General features: G+C 38.2%; 1 protein-coding gene across 1 annotated transcript; it reads right to left on the reverse strand.

The window, feature by feature from the left end:
• Positions 1–1942: 1942 nt before the first annotated feature.
• Positions 1943–6978, reverse strand: dusp5 (dual specificity phosphatase 5). Its single transcript, XM_082137895.1, has 4 exons — positions 6486–6978; positions 5416–5558; positions 4826–5045; positions 1943–2649 (listed from the first exon to the last, which is right to left on the reverse strand). Exons 1-4 carry the CDS (start codon positions 6847–6849, stop codon positions 2255–2257), a joined length of 1122 nt encoding a protein of 373 aa, XP_081994021.1. The 5' UTR covers positions 6850–6978; the 3' UTR covers positions 1943–2254.
• Positions 6979–16446: the final 9468 nt, after the last annotated feature.

A 16446-nucleotide genomic window follows, 5' to 3' on the forward strand; every position in this document is an offset into this window, starting at 1 on the left:
GATTGACTTTAGTATCATATCTAGTTCGTCCATAACGTTACCCCTATTTTGTACAGTTAGATTAGTCCGTCGTGGAAGAGATTGGGCGCCAAGACAGCTGCTGTAGAATAAACTCTTGATATTATTGTATTGTTTCATTTATTTATAATCCCTTTTTCATTTTTATTAAATTTTTCTTTATTTTCATTTTCTTTATTTCACAGAAAAGTATGGAAGCCCTTTTCCACCACATAAGAAAACAACTATTGATTATGATCCATAGACTGTATAAACTAGTTGATCGTACAGTTACAGTATAATGACATAAAAAGTCAAAATTATGACATTCAGAGTCATAAGAATGACATACTAAGTCGGTATTATTACATACAAGTCTACATTAGGCATGAACAGTCATAATTATGGTAAAGAATTCAACACTTTTTAATCTCATAATTATGATTTAGTCATAATTATGACATCATAATTTCATAATATCTCATATTATGACACTTTTAATGTCATAATTCCGACTAAGAAGCTGTTATATATTTATGACTTAGCTAAGTAGCTGTCACATGAATATGAAATAATTCAAAATCTTTCTTTCACACAAAACTTTCCTGCATAACTGCAGCACACAATTCATTCTGGGTTACTACACTGAGTATTTATCTTAAAATAGTATGATAATGAAATGGTGATCATTATTTTAGAATGATCTGATCCACATTATTATTATTATATTATTATCCACATTATTTACATTATATTTACATTAATATCCAGTCAGTCTACACAGAAGAACAGAATCCAAACTGCTTCTCGTCTGATCTGGATCTGGATTCAGTCAGTTTTGGTTTGTGTTCCTGCGTGCAGAACTTTTATGAAGCCAAAAGTCTATTTTTTTCTTCTTTTTTTTTTTTTGCGCTATATTTTAATATTGCATCACAAGAGTCTTTATTGCAAATTATTTTTGTTGAGGAAAATGTTTTTAAGGTGCCAAAACTACTTTTGACGTGCATCTTAAATGTGGACTGAAATAGGCCTAAATTTGCCTTATTTTTTTATGTGGTGTGAAAAGGGGCTTATGTTCCACTAAAAGGTATATGTTAGTAGGCTATATACAGTATATATCTATACTGATGCAGTATTTATCACAGCAGAGGTCACTGTTGTGTCTTTTTTTTAAACTATGGCTCCTTAAAGGGATTGTTCACTCACTCTACTCTCACCAAAGCTTACACTACTCCTAGATATCATGCATTGGGTCAGAGGTCACTCTTCGTCCGGAACTCGACTCGCGTACGGCCGTTACCGGAAGCCAGTGATTATAGTTTATAAATCTATAAAAATTTATATTTTTCTTACAAAAACGCATCGCTTCGCTTCCAGAAGGCCTTTATTATCTGCCTGGAGACATATGGATTACTTTTATGATGGATGGATGCATTTTTTTGAGCTTCAAAAACTCTGGATTATTCAATGCCATTACAAAGCTTGGAAGAGCCAGGGTATTATTTAATATAATTTCGATTGTGTTTGGCTGTAATAATAAAGTCATATAGTACACCTAGGATGGCTTGAGGGTGAGTAAATTATGGGATAATTTTCATTTAAAGCTCATATTTTTTCATGAGGGTATTTTAGCCCTATCTGTCAGTATAATAACAATTGCATAGGGTGGTATATAGTTCCTTTCATGACAAAAGCATGTTTCTGTGAATTACTGTTGACTTTCCCCAGGTGAAAAAGACGTATTGTTACATTTATTTAAAAAGTATTATAGTATATTTTTATTGTACTAAAAACATACTCTAGTACATTTTTAATACATTTAATAGTACGTCTTTTTCACCTGGCACTGGTTTTGTGGGAATATCTGCAGAATGTGTTTAAAACGTGTGTGTAGAGGAGTGTAAATCATACCTGCTGGTAATAAGCCAACACCATGAACAAAATGTACACTGTAAAAACGTTTATTAACAGATCCACAATTCATAAAAAAGAAACTGTTTAAAAAAAACAATAATTTAATTTGCCCATTGGCGCTGTTGATAGACAGAACATCATCAAGCTAAGGCAGGTATTGCAGTGTAATCATTGTGCAGTGGTTTTCTCTAAGGCAAACAAATCAAAAAGCTACCACTGTCTTCCATGATTTTGTTTTTTTAAATATGAAAACATTTTTATTCCCTGTGATAGTCCATTGCTTTGTTCTGTTCATCCTTTTATTTTTCAAGTACACTGAGACTGCAGTGAGTCGGCAGCCATTTTAAGGCAGCGCAGTTATTGGACTCAGTTTGAACTGGTGAACCGATGGTTGGATGGGCATTGGTGTCAGGAAGGAGGTAGGGAAGGTGAAAACCGAGGACTTGAAGCTCTCAGTTTCGAGTGTGAAGTCACCACTAAAGAAGGTGGGCGTCTCCTGAGCGGCAGGAGTGATGGATGGAGGCGTGGAAGAAACCACCTCCGACTCGAACTGCAGTAGTTGACCCATGAAGCTAAAATTGGGCGAGATGATGGCACGCCGCTTTCGGATGACCTCAAAAGCCTGCTCCAGCTGCAACCGTTGGGTTTTCATGATGTACGCCATGCAGATGGTGGGAGAACGAGAGATTCCAGCCTCGCAGTGGACCAGCACTTTACCTCCCTTTTCTTTCACACGTTCTGTGGAGAGAAAAGAACATGAATTCATTATGAAAGCTCTTGAAATAACAGCATGTTTTTTTAAGTCAAGCTTCAAGTCAGACTTTATTTTTAAAGTCAGAAAAGCTAATTGCAGAATAGCAATTACTGTTTTCAAACAAGTTTCCCAATTCAAGCCCCTCATCTGCCACTCAAGCAACTAAGCCACGCCCCAAACATATGCCATTGGTTGAGCCAGTGTTGCTATGCTGGGCTGGTTAGAACACTCAAACGAACAACTCATTGGCTGCATCTGGAATCGCATACTTCCCTACTATATAGTAGGCGAAAAACAATATGTGACCAAAGAAGTATCACAGTACTCATAAAAGAGTTGGCAAAAAATACCCGGATGACCTACTCTTTCCTGCGAGATTCTGAAGTGTGCATTCGATGGACACTTTACTATCCCATGAGGCCTCGGGAGAGGATTTATGAATGGCAGTGAAGGGACATGATAATGACAACAAAACGAATACTATAACGTACTTTTCCGTAGCGGTTTAGCGGACAAAATGTTCAGACTTTTGGGGGAAAACCACCTATTTTGAGTATATCTGAGCATATTTGTTAGCAAGAAGGAGTAAAATAATCATCTGGTTATCTTTTCACAGTCATTTTCTGATATATACAGTCCATTATCGCTCCGCTAACTCATTTCCTCCCTGACCCTTTTTTATCATAATGTCATATCAGTTTCATTTCCACCTTGAAGGTTCTGAGTCATAAATCCATATATTCACACACTCACACCATTAAAGCATAGATTGCGTATTTCTTTGTAATTCAATACTGATACCAGACTTATTTCTCTCAACGACACACACACACACACACACACACACACAGGGAAGTGTTGCGCGTGTTCATGCGAGATCCCTCGCTGCAGGTCTCTTTAAAGCAAAACCTGCTGGTGTGAATCACGCCTGAAGCCCATCTGGAGCGGAGCGGGGCCGAGCTGTGGGCGTCATAATGACTATCACACTCGCTAATGCGCCTAAATATTACCACACACTCATTAGCCGACGCTTTCCATGGATTATTCTTTCATTTCACTGCTATCGCTTTCCTGCGAGAGACCAAATGATTACGTATTATTGTCTATATTCAGGTAAATGTAAAATAAATGTTGCTATATGACACTGACTGACAGGATGACTGCAATTTGAACAGCTCACACAGGGAGCTTTAGTCTCACAAAACCAACGTGAAGAGTATATTTCACCCCAAAATCAAAATGAACAAAACATTTATATTTATATTTACAGTGTATGTTTATATTTTACATCAAGAAAATTAGGCTTATTTTAGGACCACTAAGATATTGTGTCGAATATTTCCCTCATTACTGTAATGCCTTCCGACAATTGAATTTTATAAATATTACAATGCAGTTTCTTCTCTGATGATGCGTTTACTGGTGCGAGGGCGGGGCTACCTGTCACTCACATGAGATCAACCAATAGCAGACCACAACCATCCAACCAATTCCCAATGGACAAAATCAAGTCCCGTCCTACATTTTTTCCTGTTCGAGAAGCTTTTTCACTCGTTTATACGTCACAAAGAGAAGAAAAGACTATAGCAGCTTCCATTTCAGACTTTAAACGCTGTCAAATCATTGTGTAAACACATTTACCTGATAATAAAGCAGTGCACAACCTACAAAACACATTTTTTATAGAACACACACACACACACACACACACACACACCTATAACAAATAATCATCGACTCATCCACTGACACACTGGCCACGCCTATGATACGAAAGATCTTGGATTAGTCTAACCCGTGACTCACAGTGACGCGTCCATTTATCACTGTACATGTTTCATCTTATTTGTTTCTGCATGAGTTGCTCTTAATTGCATTTCCCAGAACACAAGTTTATCAAGGAATTTGTAGGTGTAAGTAAAGGGACTCAGGTCAGATTATGGAAATTATGTGTTAGTGAGGCAGAGGAAGTCTTATTTTTAAACGACCTGAAATAAGCTGTCCTATCTATAGGTCAGTGCTGAATTCTGGGAATGGTTTTACGTGTGACGTTTACATAACATTAAAGATGTTGACTCTCTCTCGCTCTCTCTCTCTCTCTCTCTATATATATATATATATACACACACATATATAAAATAGTACATATACAATATTTACCAATAAAATCTATGGCTTCCTGGAAGTGTGAGCTGATGTCTGCCGTGTGACTGTCCTCCACCGGGATCCATTTGTAGTCGAACTGTCCTTTGGCGGGCCGAGAGTCCCTGCGTGAGACGTTCAGCAGCGCTGTTATGCGGAGGTCACTGAGATAGTCCTGTCTACAGGCGTGATATGCACTGCCCAGGTACAGGAAAGGCAAGATCTCCACCGGCCGGCCCTGAACAATGACAATAAAACACAGATATCAGAACTCAGACTCTCAGGGACGACCAACAGGTGGTGCACAGGCACTGTTTGAATTGCATGAGCAAAGGTCAGACATAAAAGGACCTCAGATGTCCACTGGGTGTCTTTGAAACTTTGACTCTTGGGTATAGACGGATGGTTGTCAACAGCCATAATAACCTCACATTTATATGTGTTATATATTATATAAAGCATTATCATTGACAACATGGCCTGTTCTTTGTATTCCGACTCATATTTGAGGGGGGGGTTGTTGCAGAAATTCCCACAGTTTAGGGGAAGTGGTTTCGGTGGAAGTGGGTTAAAATGAGGAAACAGCAGTTTGCTTTCTTCTCTCTTACCTGATCATAGTCTGGTTTGTGGTGAGAAGCCAATTTGTCACAGTGACTGCTGACGCCTCTCTCGCTTTTGTCTTCACTCAGGTCCACAGACTTGGTTTCAGTGCAAAGCTCGGGGTAATGGGAATGGAAGCTCTCGTAGCCTCCTGCAATGAGAAATGCGCAGTTATTATGAGTGTTCAAGGATTGTTGAGTCGATCGCCTTATCAAGAGCTCCTCGTGTAGCAGATCAAGCTGATCAGAGTGTGAGAGGCAAAAAGCAAATCCCACCAACAAAGGGAGAGTGTTCATGAGCTCTTTTCATTCTTCAAAATCTTTCTTTCATTCTTTCTGCACATTGTTTAATAAGCCAATTAGAAAATCCGAGTACGTTTGAATCACTGGAAGGAGTAATAATATGGTATGGTATAGCTATAAATATTAATGTATTGGTATACTTCCCTCTCTGACTCATCCGTCCTTTGACGCACAACTAGAATTGATCTCTTGAAAACCAGACAAAAGCTTGATCTGCTATATCAAACTACTTATTAATTCAACAGCATAACAGTGAATGTTGAACTTTGATGTAAAATTATAAGTGTTGTATGATAATATAGCCTATATAATAAAAATGTATCATTTAAATTTCACATTCACTTTCATTATTATTTATTGTATATAATTGTACTATATAGCCTAAATATATATGTAATTCTTTATTTACTTTTAGAATGTCAGGATTCTAAATTGATTTATTTGATCTAAAACCTTTCATTTTAATCAGAAATTACATTATAGACATCTATAGGCTATACATGTGTGTGTGTGTGTGTATATATATATATATATGTATATATCCAAAAAGTACATAGCCTATTAGTTTCGGTATTAAAATGTTATTATTTCCGTACAATTCAGAGCATATTTAAGAATAAAAAAAAGGTTTTTTTTTTTTTTTTTTTTTGCTTTGGCCTGACATCGTCAGTCTAAATGTATACATAACAATTTCATTAAAGTTAAAAATATTTGAACACGTCCTCTTGAGAAAACTTTAAACAAAACAGTCGAACCATCGAGCATTCTTCACTCACCTTTAAGGAAGCAGATGCTCGCGGTACTCGCCAAGTGCGACAACGAATTAATGACAATCTGAGCGATACTTTCTTTCTTCAGTTTTTGTAAATGAGGTGTGCGGTCATCCAGAGCCACGACCGCGGAGATACTGCCCTCCCGGAGCCGAAACAAAGCTTCCTCGTCCGGGATGACGAACTGTAGCGGTACCGGACCGCCGCGGGACCTCCGGACCACCACCGAATTCAAGTTGACATTGACGGATCCTCTGATGCTCGAGCTGGAGAAGGAGAAGTACGGTCTACAGTCCACAATGAGACAACTTCCACTCTCCTTCCGTATGATCTTCCTCAGGCGTCGGCAGTCTATGCTGGAGACCTTCATGTTGAAGCGATAAAGTGAAATGTGGAGGACCGCTTTTATTTGGGATGTGGATGTTACAGGGGTGTAGGTTGCCTACTAAACCCTGCTTACTGTGCCTGAGTCTACATTTCCTCCAAGGGGATTCCGTCGGATCGGTTTTATATGAATGGAACCTCCGGCGTTTGACGTCACGAACCATATATGGACACACCGACACGGGAGCGCGCCTACGTTCTGTTGACTAAACCCGCCCCTAGTTGAAAGTGTGATAGAAGCGAATCCTGAACATTTATCATCAGTTCATCACGGCACTTCTCCACACATTGTGTCATTTTCTTGTAATTCCAATCCATTTTCCTCTAAATATCCTTGAAAATATTTAAAAGCGGTCAGCTGTGTGGTGGGCTTATGGCCCTTTCACATAAATAACTAACTACACCTTAAAAAGGGAGCCTATATGATCTGTGACAACATATGTTTTTACATTGCTTTAACTCATCAAAATAAGTTAAGCAAATTTGAACTTTTAAAATAAGTTATAAAAGTATTTTTTTTAAAAGCTAATTTATTTCTAATTTAAGTTTAAATGACTTATTAAAGGTGCAATGTGCAAGTCTCTGAGTTTTTGCAGAACTATGCCCCCTCTGGCGACAAGCGAAACTGCAACCAGAGGTGTGCACGCTCATTCTGTCCCGAATCCCTCTTATTTATTTTACTGTACAGGATTATAGAGGCAATCGCAGTAATCAGAGAAGGGCTCATTCAGCCCATCAGGCAATTGTTTAAGCATGTATGGGTTAGAAAAACGGGTATTTTTAACATGAAATGTTGCGCATTGCACCTTTAAACATCCAAGTTGATTGTACTTAAAAATGTAAGGCAGCAACTTTTTTTACAGTGACTAACTTTAGCGATATGTATAGCGTCCACACTGTAAAAAGTGATCAGTTGAATTAACTTAAAAAATGTGAGGAAACCCGTTGCCTTAAAATTATAAGCCAAATAAAACTTAAAGGTATAGCGGAGGATCTTTCCAAATTTTAGATAAGACCCGCCCTCTCCACTTTTTGAAAAGTTTGATTGATTCACCAGAATGATTGACAATTAGGAGGACCAATAGTTTAGACTACCCACCAGGAAGTAAAACATCCTCCGCTATACCTTTAATGTATAATTGAAAAAAAAATTAAGTTATGTGAACTTGACAATTCCACAACTTAATTTTAGTTTATTTACTTAATAATTTTAAGGCAGTGGGTTTCCTCACTTTTTTTTTAAGTTAAGTCAACTGATAAGTTGACAGTGTAATAATAATGTTCTCGAGCTCTTTGAAACAGGATGGATTCTGATTGGCTGATTGTCGTCAGTTGGGAATAAATCGTTCTGAAAGTGATTCCGCCGATATCGTTCTTCTGTGTCTTTATTGTTATAGTTGTGGTGTGGACATTCAGTATTCTCAAAGAATTAGAAGATTATTAAAACTTTATGGTTATAGTTATCGTCGTGGTGTAAATTGCCCTTAACAATAACTATTAGCATCCAAACCAGCGCACAATATCGTGCTGTCTATTATAAGCGTGCGCTGCAGTTTTGTCTTCAGCTCTTTAAAGCAGAATAATTCTGATTGAAAAAAAAAAAATCGTTCCAACATCCAATTATTATTCTTTGTTGTTATCGTTACAGCTGTGGGGTGGACTTTCCTATTCCCATAATGCTTATTAAAACTTCCATTATCGTTATAGTTATCGTCCTTTTTTGGGCCTTTATTGGTTGCATTTGTATTTGATCTCTACCAGTTTGTGTATATACACTAAATTAAGTATCAAAACAGACATCAACACAGTGAAAAACATTTTCTTGGCAGCTCAGGTGAATGGCAAATTACACGTAATAAACTTCCGCTTCACTCTATCCACCTGGCCTATATTCGTTCTTCATAATCACACACTAATGCGATTATACACCACCAGCCAAAGAAATATACAACAGACCTTTGTTTTCACTCACTGTGTACATGTACACTGCATCAGATTACGCAACATAAGCAAAATATTGTTTTATTACCTTATGAGTAATGGTTTTCACGGTACGAGGGCCCAACATTTCCCAGAATGCATCCCACAGCGAGGAGAGAGAGAGTGTGTGTGTGTGTGTTAGTGTGTGACAGGAAGAGCAGGCAGTTGGAGGATTACTGTGGCAGGCCGTCACCCATATGGCCCTGTGTAATCTCTCGGCTGATGACATCACAGTGTGTTGGGGTAACACACGGCCCGCTCTCCCTCACACTCGAAAATGAATGGCAATAAAGGCTGGGAGGCGAAAATCACGAGTAATTGCATGTAACTGTGCGTGTACATGAGTGAGTGTGTGTTAAATGAGGAGGATCAATAGAGTCTGAATTCACTGAAACAGGATTGTCTGTGTTTTATTGTTATGTTTTTTGTTTATATATATATATATTTACATGTATTTCAGTTTGAGTCATTTTAGTACTTTTTTCAGCTGATCCTCAACCCGTCTCCATACCGGCGTGATGAATCTGATCTTCAACCAGATGGAACTGGATAATATTCTGCATGTTTTGATCCAATCTGACTTCTGATCTGTAATGCTGCCTGAATCATAATCACACACTGTTCGTTCGTTGGCCAGAGGAGAACTGGCCCCCCGACTGAGCCTGGTTTCTCCCAAGGTTTTTTTCTCCATTCTGTCACCTGATGGAGTTTTGGTTCCTTGCCACTGTCGCCTTTTGGATTTTGGCTTTTGGCTTGCTTAGTTGGGGACATTTAATATTCAACATTATTACTGATCTGCCTGCATTGACACCATTATATGAGAACTGAACTGAGCTGGACGATGACATCACTATTTTCTCCTGAGCAGCTATATATATATATATATATAAATGAACTAAATTAATAACTTTTTTTTTCAACAGAAATGAACAATCACTGAATTTACTTACATTTACATTTAGTCATTTAGCAGACGCTTTTATCCAAAGCGACTTACAAATTAGGACTAAATTAAGCGAGTCATCATGAAGAGGCAATAAGCTGGACTATGACGCCATTTTCTTCTAGATCTTGCTTTGAAACAATCTGTATTGTAAAAAGCGCAATATAAATAAAGGTGACTTGACTATGAGATAAAAAGTCCATATTACGAGATAAAGTTGAAATTGACATACTAAGTCATTTTTGTGAGATTCTCAAAATTACGACACAAGTCAATTATGAATTATGAAATACTAAGTTATATCATAAGATTTAAAAAAAATGAAATTATGACAGAAAGTCGAAATTATGAGATAAAGTTGAAACTGATATACTAAACCATAACTATGAGATAAAGTAGAGATGATGACATACTAAGTCATAATTATGAGACAACAGTCAAAATTATGAGATAAAAAGTCGAATAGATGAATTTCTATGTCATAATTACGATTCAAATATAGTTGTAATTCAACATACCATGGTAAGTTACTGTACCATAAGGGTCTGTCTCATTTTAGAAGGCCCTGACACAACATTCCTGTACATTGATTATCTTCTCCCTGTGTGAGTCATTCCCTTTCTTCCCTATTCTATCCACAGCATGAGTGTGTGCGTGTATAAAATGCCTTCCTGATGTATGCACGTTGTAGGATAAAAAAAAAAAAAAAAATCACAATGGGACCCACATGAGTTTTGTGCTCTAGACACAGATGCAGGTGCTTCCTGGAGTCCTGACAGAAATTCCTCGCTGACCGATGCATTTCTTAATATATACTGTCAATGATGTACCATGCAGCGCACACACACTCTTCCGTCATGGCTCTTTGCCATTAAGAGGCTTCACACTAATCTAATATAAAGGGCACCTGGTATAAGCCTCGCCCCCACACTGATGATGATGATGATGATGATGATGATGGCGATGATGATGATGATGATGATGATGATGACATTGGTAAATATTCCTAGACTCACAGCTGTGTGCCGGTAATACAGTGGGTCACATTATGACACACGCAGTAAACCATGCATCTTAGCTGATCAATAACAGACACTCAAGAATAGTCGGAGATGAAAAAGCAGAGGCGTTAAAAGACTTTCTGTACATGGAAACGTTCCAGGAGCTCGAACTAGCGTTCCAGGAACACCACGTTATAAATTTTTTTCAACTAAAATGGCATGTAGCTTTTAATGCCTCATATGTTTGAAATTTCGCACATTGCGTCAAACCAAAACCTTTGAATTTATGGGACAACAATGCTCACTGCCAAACAATCATGTTCATTTGTGTTTCTTAAAGTAGGGCTCATTCCTAAAGCACACACACACACAGGCCTGAGTCACACAACACACCCCTCTGACTGTATTACTGATCATTCTAATGTTACAGTGCTACAGGGCATGGAAAGATATATATATATATATATACACATATAAATGTACCTCGCCTTCTCTATTCAGAAGAACAAAGCGGCTCTAAGTCAGGAGCAGTAAAAATAGCACAGACTCCAGGTGCTCGCAGGCGCTGTCTGATTAAACGAGAAGCCACATCGTGGTCTGCGCCTCAGCATGTGTCTATTTTCTGTCACATGTGAGGGAAATATTCAGTTTACAGCCAGACTTTGAAAGCTGTGTCTTCTCACATGGATTTAGGTGGACAGTTTCAGAATTACTTTATTATTATTATTTAGACATACCCATAGCACTGTTTTAAGACCGAGCTAGTTAGCTAACAGGGAACATTCTCATAACTTTTGGCTAACATTCTGGCAAGGTTGTAAAACGTTAACCGTTAATGTTAATAATAATCAAACCGTTGCGTTTGATTGTTAGCAAAACCTAACATCTTTTTATCAGCTGTGTAGACAGCATTTTTAGGGAATAACATCATGATGCAAAGGATTTTGCAACAACATTCTAAGATACTGTGTTTTGGCATCATTTTGAAGCACTATGTACTATACGTCATTCACAGAGAATGGAAAATGTGTTCAAGATGGCGGACAAGTCCAAAGAAATGTTGAGTGTAAATCTGCTTATATTTTATTAATTACCGGGAAAGTATTTATAAAATATCCAAATGTATACTATTTTGGACCAAATTGACTCAATTTTTGTGCTTATTAGTGTTGTGATGTTAGCTTAGCAACATGCTAACATCAAACTCTATTGAAATTGACTGAAATCGGAGCTAAAGTCTTTCTCTCAGTCAGGATCTGTCTGTGTCTGAGTGAGGGAGGGTGGAAAATGACTGGCCGCTGTAAATGGATCGACGTCAAGATGAGTAAGTGGCACAAACTCAGCCTCCACCTCAGTAGAGAAGATGCAGTCACAAGATTCTTCACAGGCTCTCACTAATATTTATTCATTACGGCCAAGAGCTGGATCATACAAGTCAGAATAAGAGCTTCAGTTGTTTATTAGTACATGCACAAGCAGATGACCATAAGTAACGGTTTAAGAATGAAACATGAGGCGGCCAGCAGAGCTTAAGAATTACATATAATCAGATCACGTTGTTGTGAGTGTATGGCACAGTGGGTCAAGTCGGTGTCAACAGTGGAGAACTGTGTCTTGTTATGTCGCAATTAAAATAATAGTTCACATAACCTAAATGAAAATTCTGTCATTTACCTTTATGTTGTTCCAAACCTGTATGACTTTATTTGAGCTTCACTCATGCAATATGAGCAGACTGAATTAAGACCATTTTAAAGTAAAACTTTGCACTCAATTTAAGGCAACACATTTTTTATTATTATTCATACCTAAACATCTGTTGAGAGCAAGAGTGGAGGGGAAGAATTTGAGGCAAGTAAATTTTGGTCTGATCATCAAACAAAGTTATTGTATGGCCTAGAATCGAATGGTCTGGACCACTTTAATAATACTTTTAATCTCAACAGCCATTTTGCTTTTGGGATCTGTTCGACCCGGAAACTGTGACATCAAAACATCAAACTCTACTGGATTCAGTTGTGTTTGGAGCACAGAGTTGCTGACTTTGAGTGATGGAACATATGTACATTATATCATTATATTTCAATCAATACCAAATAGTATTTCAAGACTTAAAACGAGACCTTAGAATAGATCCTCATTGTTGTTTCTGTATTCCCTCACTTCAGCCTTCTATTTGTGTCCATTCTTTTGTTTACGGTAGCACATTCTAATACCTTATTGTAAATGTATGAGAATCTGAGACAATCATCTAGATGCAGATGACAAAGACATTCAGCTGGAAAGTTTCGAGGGTTCCAGGGGTTTCCCTGCATGAGCAAACTCTAGATGTAAAAAAACACCCTATTGTTCTACCTGGTATGAACTTATTGTCCAGTTTCAATGTGAGGCCAGCTGTTCTCATTACAGACATACTGACCTCAGACACTTGGATTGTCACGTTTATATTCACTTGTCTAGAAAGACAGTATTGCCAATGTCACTTAAAACAGAATTATTGGTCATTCACTGTTGAACTGACTGATCCGATTAAAGTCGGCACAAAGCGGAAATTGCGATCTTTTCTTCCCTATTTTGACATAATATCTGAGTGAAACTGCTTCTCGAACAAGAACAAATGTAGGACGGGACTTGATTTTGTCCATTGGGAATTGATTGCATGGTTGTGGTTTGCTATTGGTCGATCTCATGTGAGTGACAGGTAGCCCCGCCCTCGCGCCAGTAAACGCATCATCAGAGAAGAGAAGAGATGTCGCTGCTAGAGCGAGGGGAGTTATTTAGACTAAATATTGTGAGGGCGCATGAATAATAATAATAAAAAACCCGATTTGAACGGATTATTCATTTATAATAAATGCTGCAATATTCCATAAAATAAAAATAAGAATTGTCCATTTTGATTTCATGGTGACAATAAATACTTAATTTCTTCATCAGCCTGTTATTTTACTACCTATAGTTGCGATAGAAAGCAGAAAGCTATACGATTTTGATGATTCTGGCACAGATGAAGCTGATTCAGTCTTTTGTTTCCTCCTCGTCCGTCTCTGCAGGTCACTGCCTTTAATTCTAGCTGAGTGGATTTGGCTTTCTGACTCCCACACATACGGGAGGGGGGAAGAGAAAGAGGAAAACAGGGAAAATGAGAGGCCGAGGGATTTGGGATCTCGCCCCATGCCGCGGGAGATTGCTGCAGGCCAGGGCTGAACGGCCCTCCTACTTTCTCCACCCTGGAAGACCCTTATTATGACCACCATTTACAATCCTTCATGAAATGTTTTCACAGGGAATGGCGCTTCTTGAAGGAATGTTTCGGGTTCAATGCAAGTTAAGCTGTATTGACAGCATCCGTGTCGTGTTTGTATTTACCACAGAAACTATTTCATCGTTTCACTCTCAAGCCATGTTTACAGTATAGGCTAATGTATGTACAATTAAAAAAGTCAATGGGGCACAACACGGCAGTCAAATGACTTTTGAAATTCGTTTTGAAAGTATATACCAACATAATTCTACAGTATACATGTGTTAGCATGAGACTATGACGATACAAATGTTTATGAGCAAAGTTATATCCACTTCTCAACTATATTTAAATAACCATTTAAAGCCAGAAAACCTGCTACAATGTGCAAAATTATACCAGAAATGGCAAAGTTGTGTTTGCATGGTAGCGATGGACAGAAGCATCGCTAAAAATAGTAAAGCTATTAGTATTAGCCATAAGTTTAGTTATTTCACAGTAGTGAGGTGGTAGAATTAGCGTTTTAGCATTGTTGATGATGCAATATTGTAGTGTTTTTAAACCTCTTCCGGAGATGATGTCTACCAAATAGGCATTTCATCAAACCTGCCTTCTATTTTTACTGTATCATAAATGAAAAAATTATGAAGTTGCTTCTGTGTAGCATGATACTTTTGCTATTCATACAGCTTGAACTGGAACTAGCTACTTTGTTAAAGTGTAACTTTCAGCTTATCTAAAGGCCCGTTTACATGACACGGTTTTCAACTAAAAACGGAAAACTTTGACGGCTTGCCCGATCATTTACACGAAAACGGTGCAAACTTTTGAAAACGGGTTTTTGATTATGATATCGTTATCATCTCTGTGTAAACTACAAATCCAGTGACATCATGCGCATGCGTATTAAGTGTTCAGTCTATAGGCGCGTAGTGTTTCTTTACAAAGTGACATCGCCATCTACTGGCCTGGCATGGATAATACAACCATTTTAGTCGTTTTCATGTTATCGGGATGGTTTTGACAACGCTGTCATCTGTACAAAGAAAAATTTTTTTCAGTTTTTTCTACATCGTTGTTGTGTAAACATACCCTAAGATACTTTTTAGTTAGTAGCTTAGCTAGCTAATCTGAATACTTTGCTCAATACCGTTGTTATGTTCTGAATAACCAAACGTTCATCCGCCCGGAAGAGTAGTCCCACCACTAAGCTACTTTTGCTAAAGCTGTCAGCTAATCTTAGCTTATTTTTATTGTGCAGTTAGTAACTTAGCTAGCTAATCTGAATAGCTTGCCCAATAGCATTCTTATGTTCTGAATAACAAACATTCATCTGCCCAGAAAAGTAGTTCCACCACTAAAAGAACGATGTAAACGATGTCTTTAAAATGCAGTTGGTAGTAAAATGTTCTGAATAGCCTGCCCAATTCTGTTGTTATATAGGCTAATGAATAACCAAATGTCCATCCGTTCCGAAAAAGTAGTTCCAACACTTGGATGATTTAGACAACTATACACACATTTTTGTATTGCAGAATGAATATTTCTGCTTTTCAAGCCTTCAGAATGTCTTTCCCCATAGCCTTCTATTGTAAGCGCATTACCGTAACCATGACTTTTATTCATTTTGACATGCCGAGGGACAAGATGCCACAAATGCCGACGACAGTGTTTTGAACTTGTTTTGAACCCGGAACATATATGCAAGTTTCTGTGTATTTTTAGAAAGCCTGATATGGATTGTATACTTCATATATTTGCAGTTGGCATCCCACATCCCTATATTCACTGGAGAGCGATATGAAGCGAATGACTCATTTTTCTATATTCTTGATCTGAGATCCCTTGGGAGGGAAGGAGGGATGAAGAATCAGAGGAAGGAGGGCTGGAGTGGGTGTTGTGGAGAAAGGCAAAGGCAACAGACGAGTGACATCTCTTAGCTGGAGGTTTTCTCCCCTCCTCTGAGGCAGAATCTAAAAATATCGTAACCTAGTGCCTTCATTAGACCAGACAGGGCTCTCCATACACACTCACACACTCTTCGCCCCACAACGTGCAATACAGTTTGACCAAACACAACATACATCGACCATTACCTACATGAGATGAAGAGAAAAGGATGGTTGCTCGTCTGCATGTCCTTGCTATGACTCACCGTGTGTGTGATAAGCGCGTGGGCGCACACATGTGTGTTTATGTGCGAGTGTGTCTGGATGTGTTACTGGGTGACGATAACATTCTTCAAGACGAGTTTGGTGGGTCTGACAAACTGTGAAACTCTCGAATGTGTGTCACAGAGAAAAACATTAATTACGCTGTGACAGGCTGTGTGTGTGGTGATTTCAAACCAGTAGGGAATAATATTGAATAACTGGAGTGGGTTCATTTTTGAACACTCTTAAGAAAAGCATGTAT

Source organism: Leuciscus leuciscus (genome assembly GCF_965113295.1).
Source record: "Leuciscus leuciscus genome assembly, chromosome: 15".
Classification (NCBI taxonomy): Eukaryota; Metazoa; Chordata; class Actinopteri; order Cypriniformes; family Leuciscidae; genus Leuciscus; species Leuciscus leuciscus.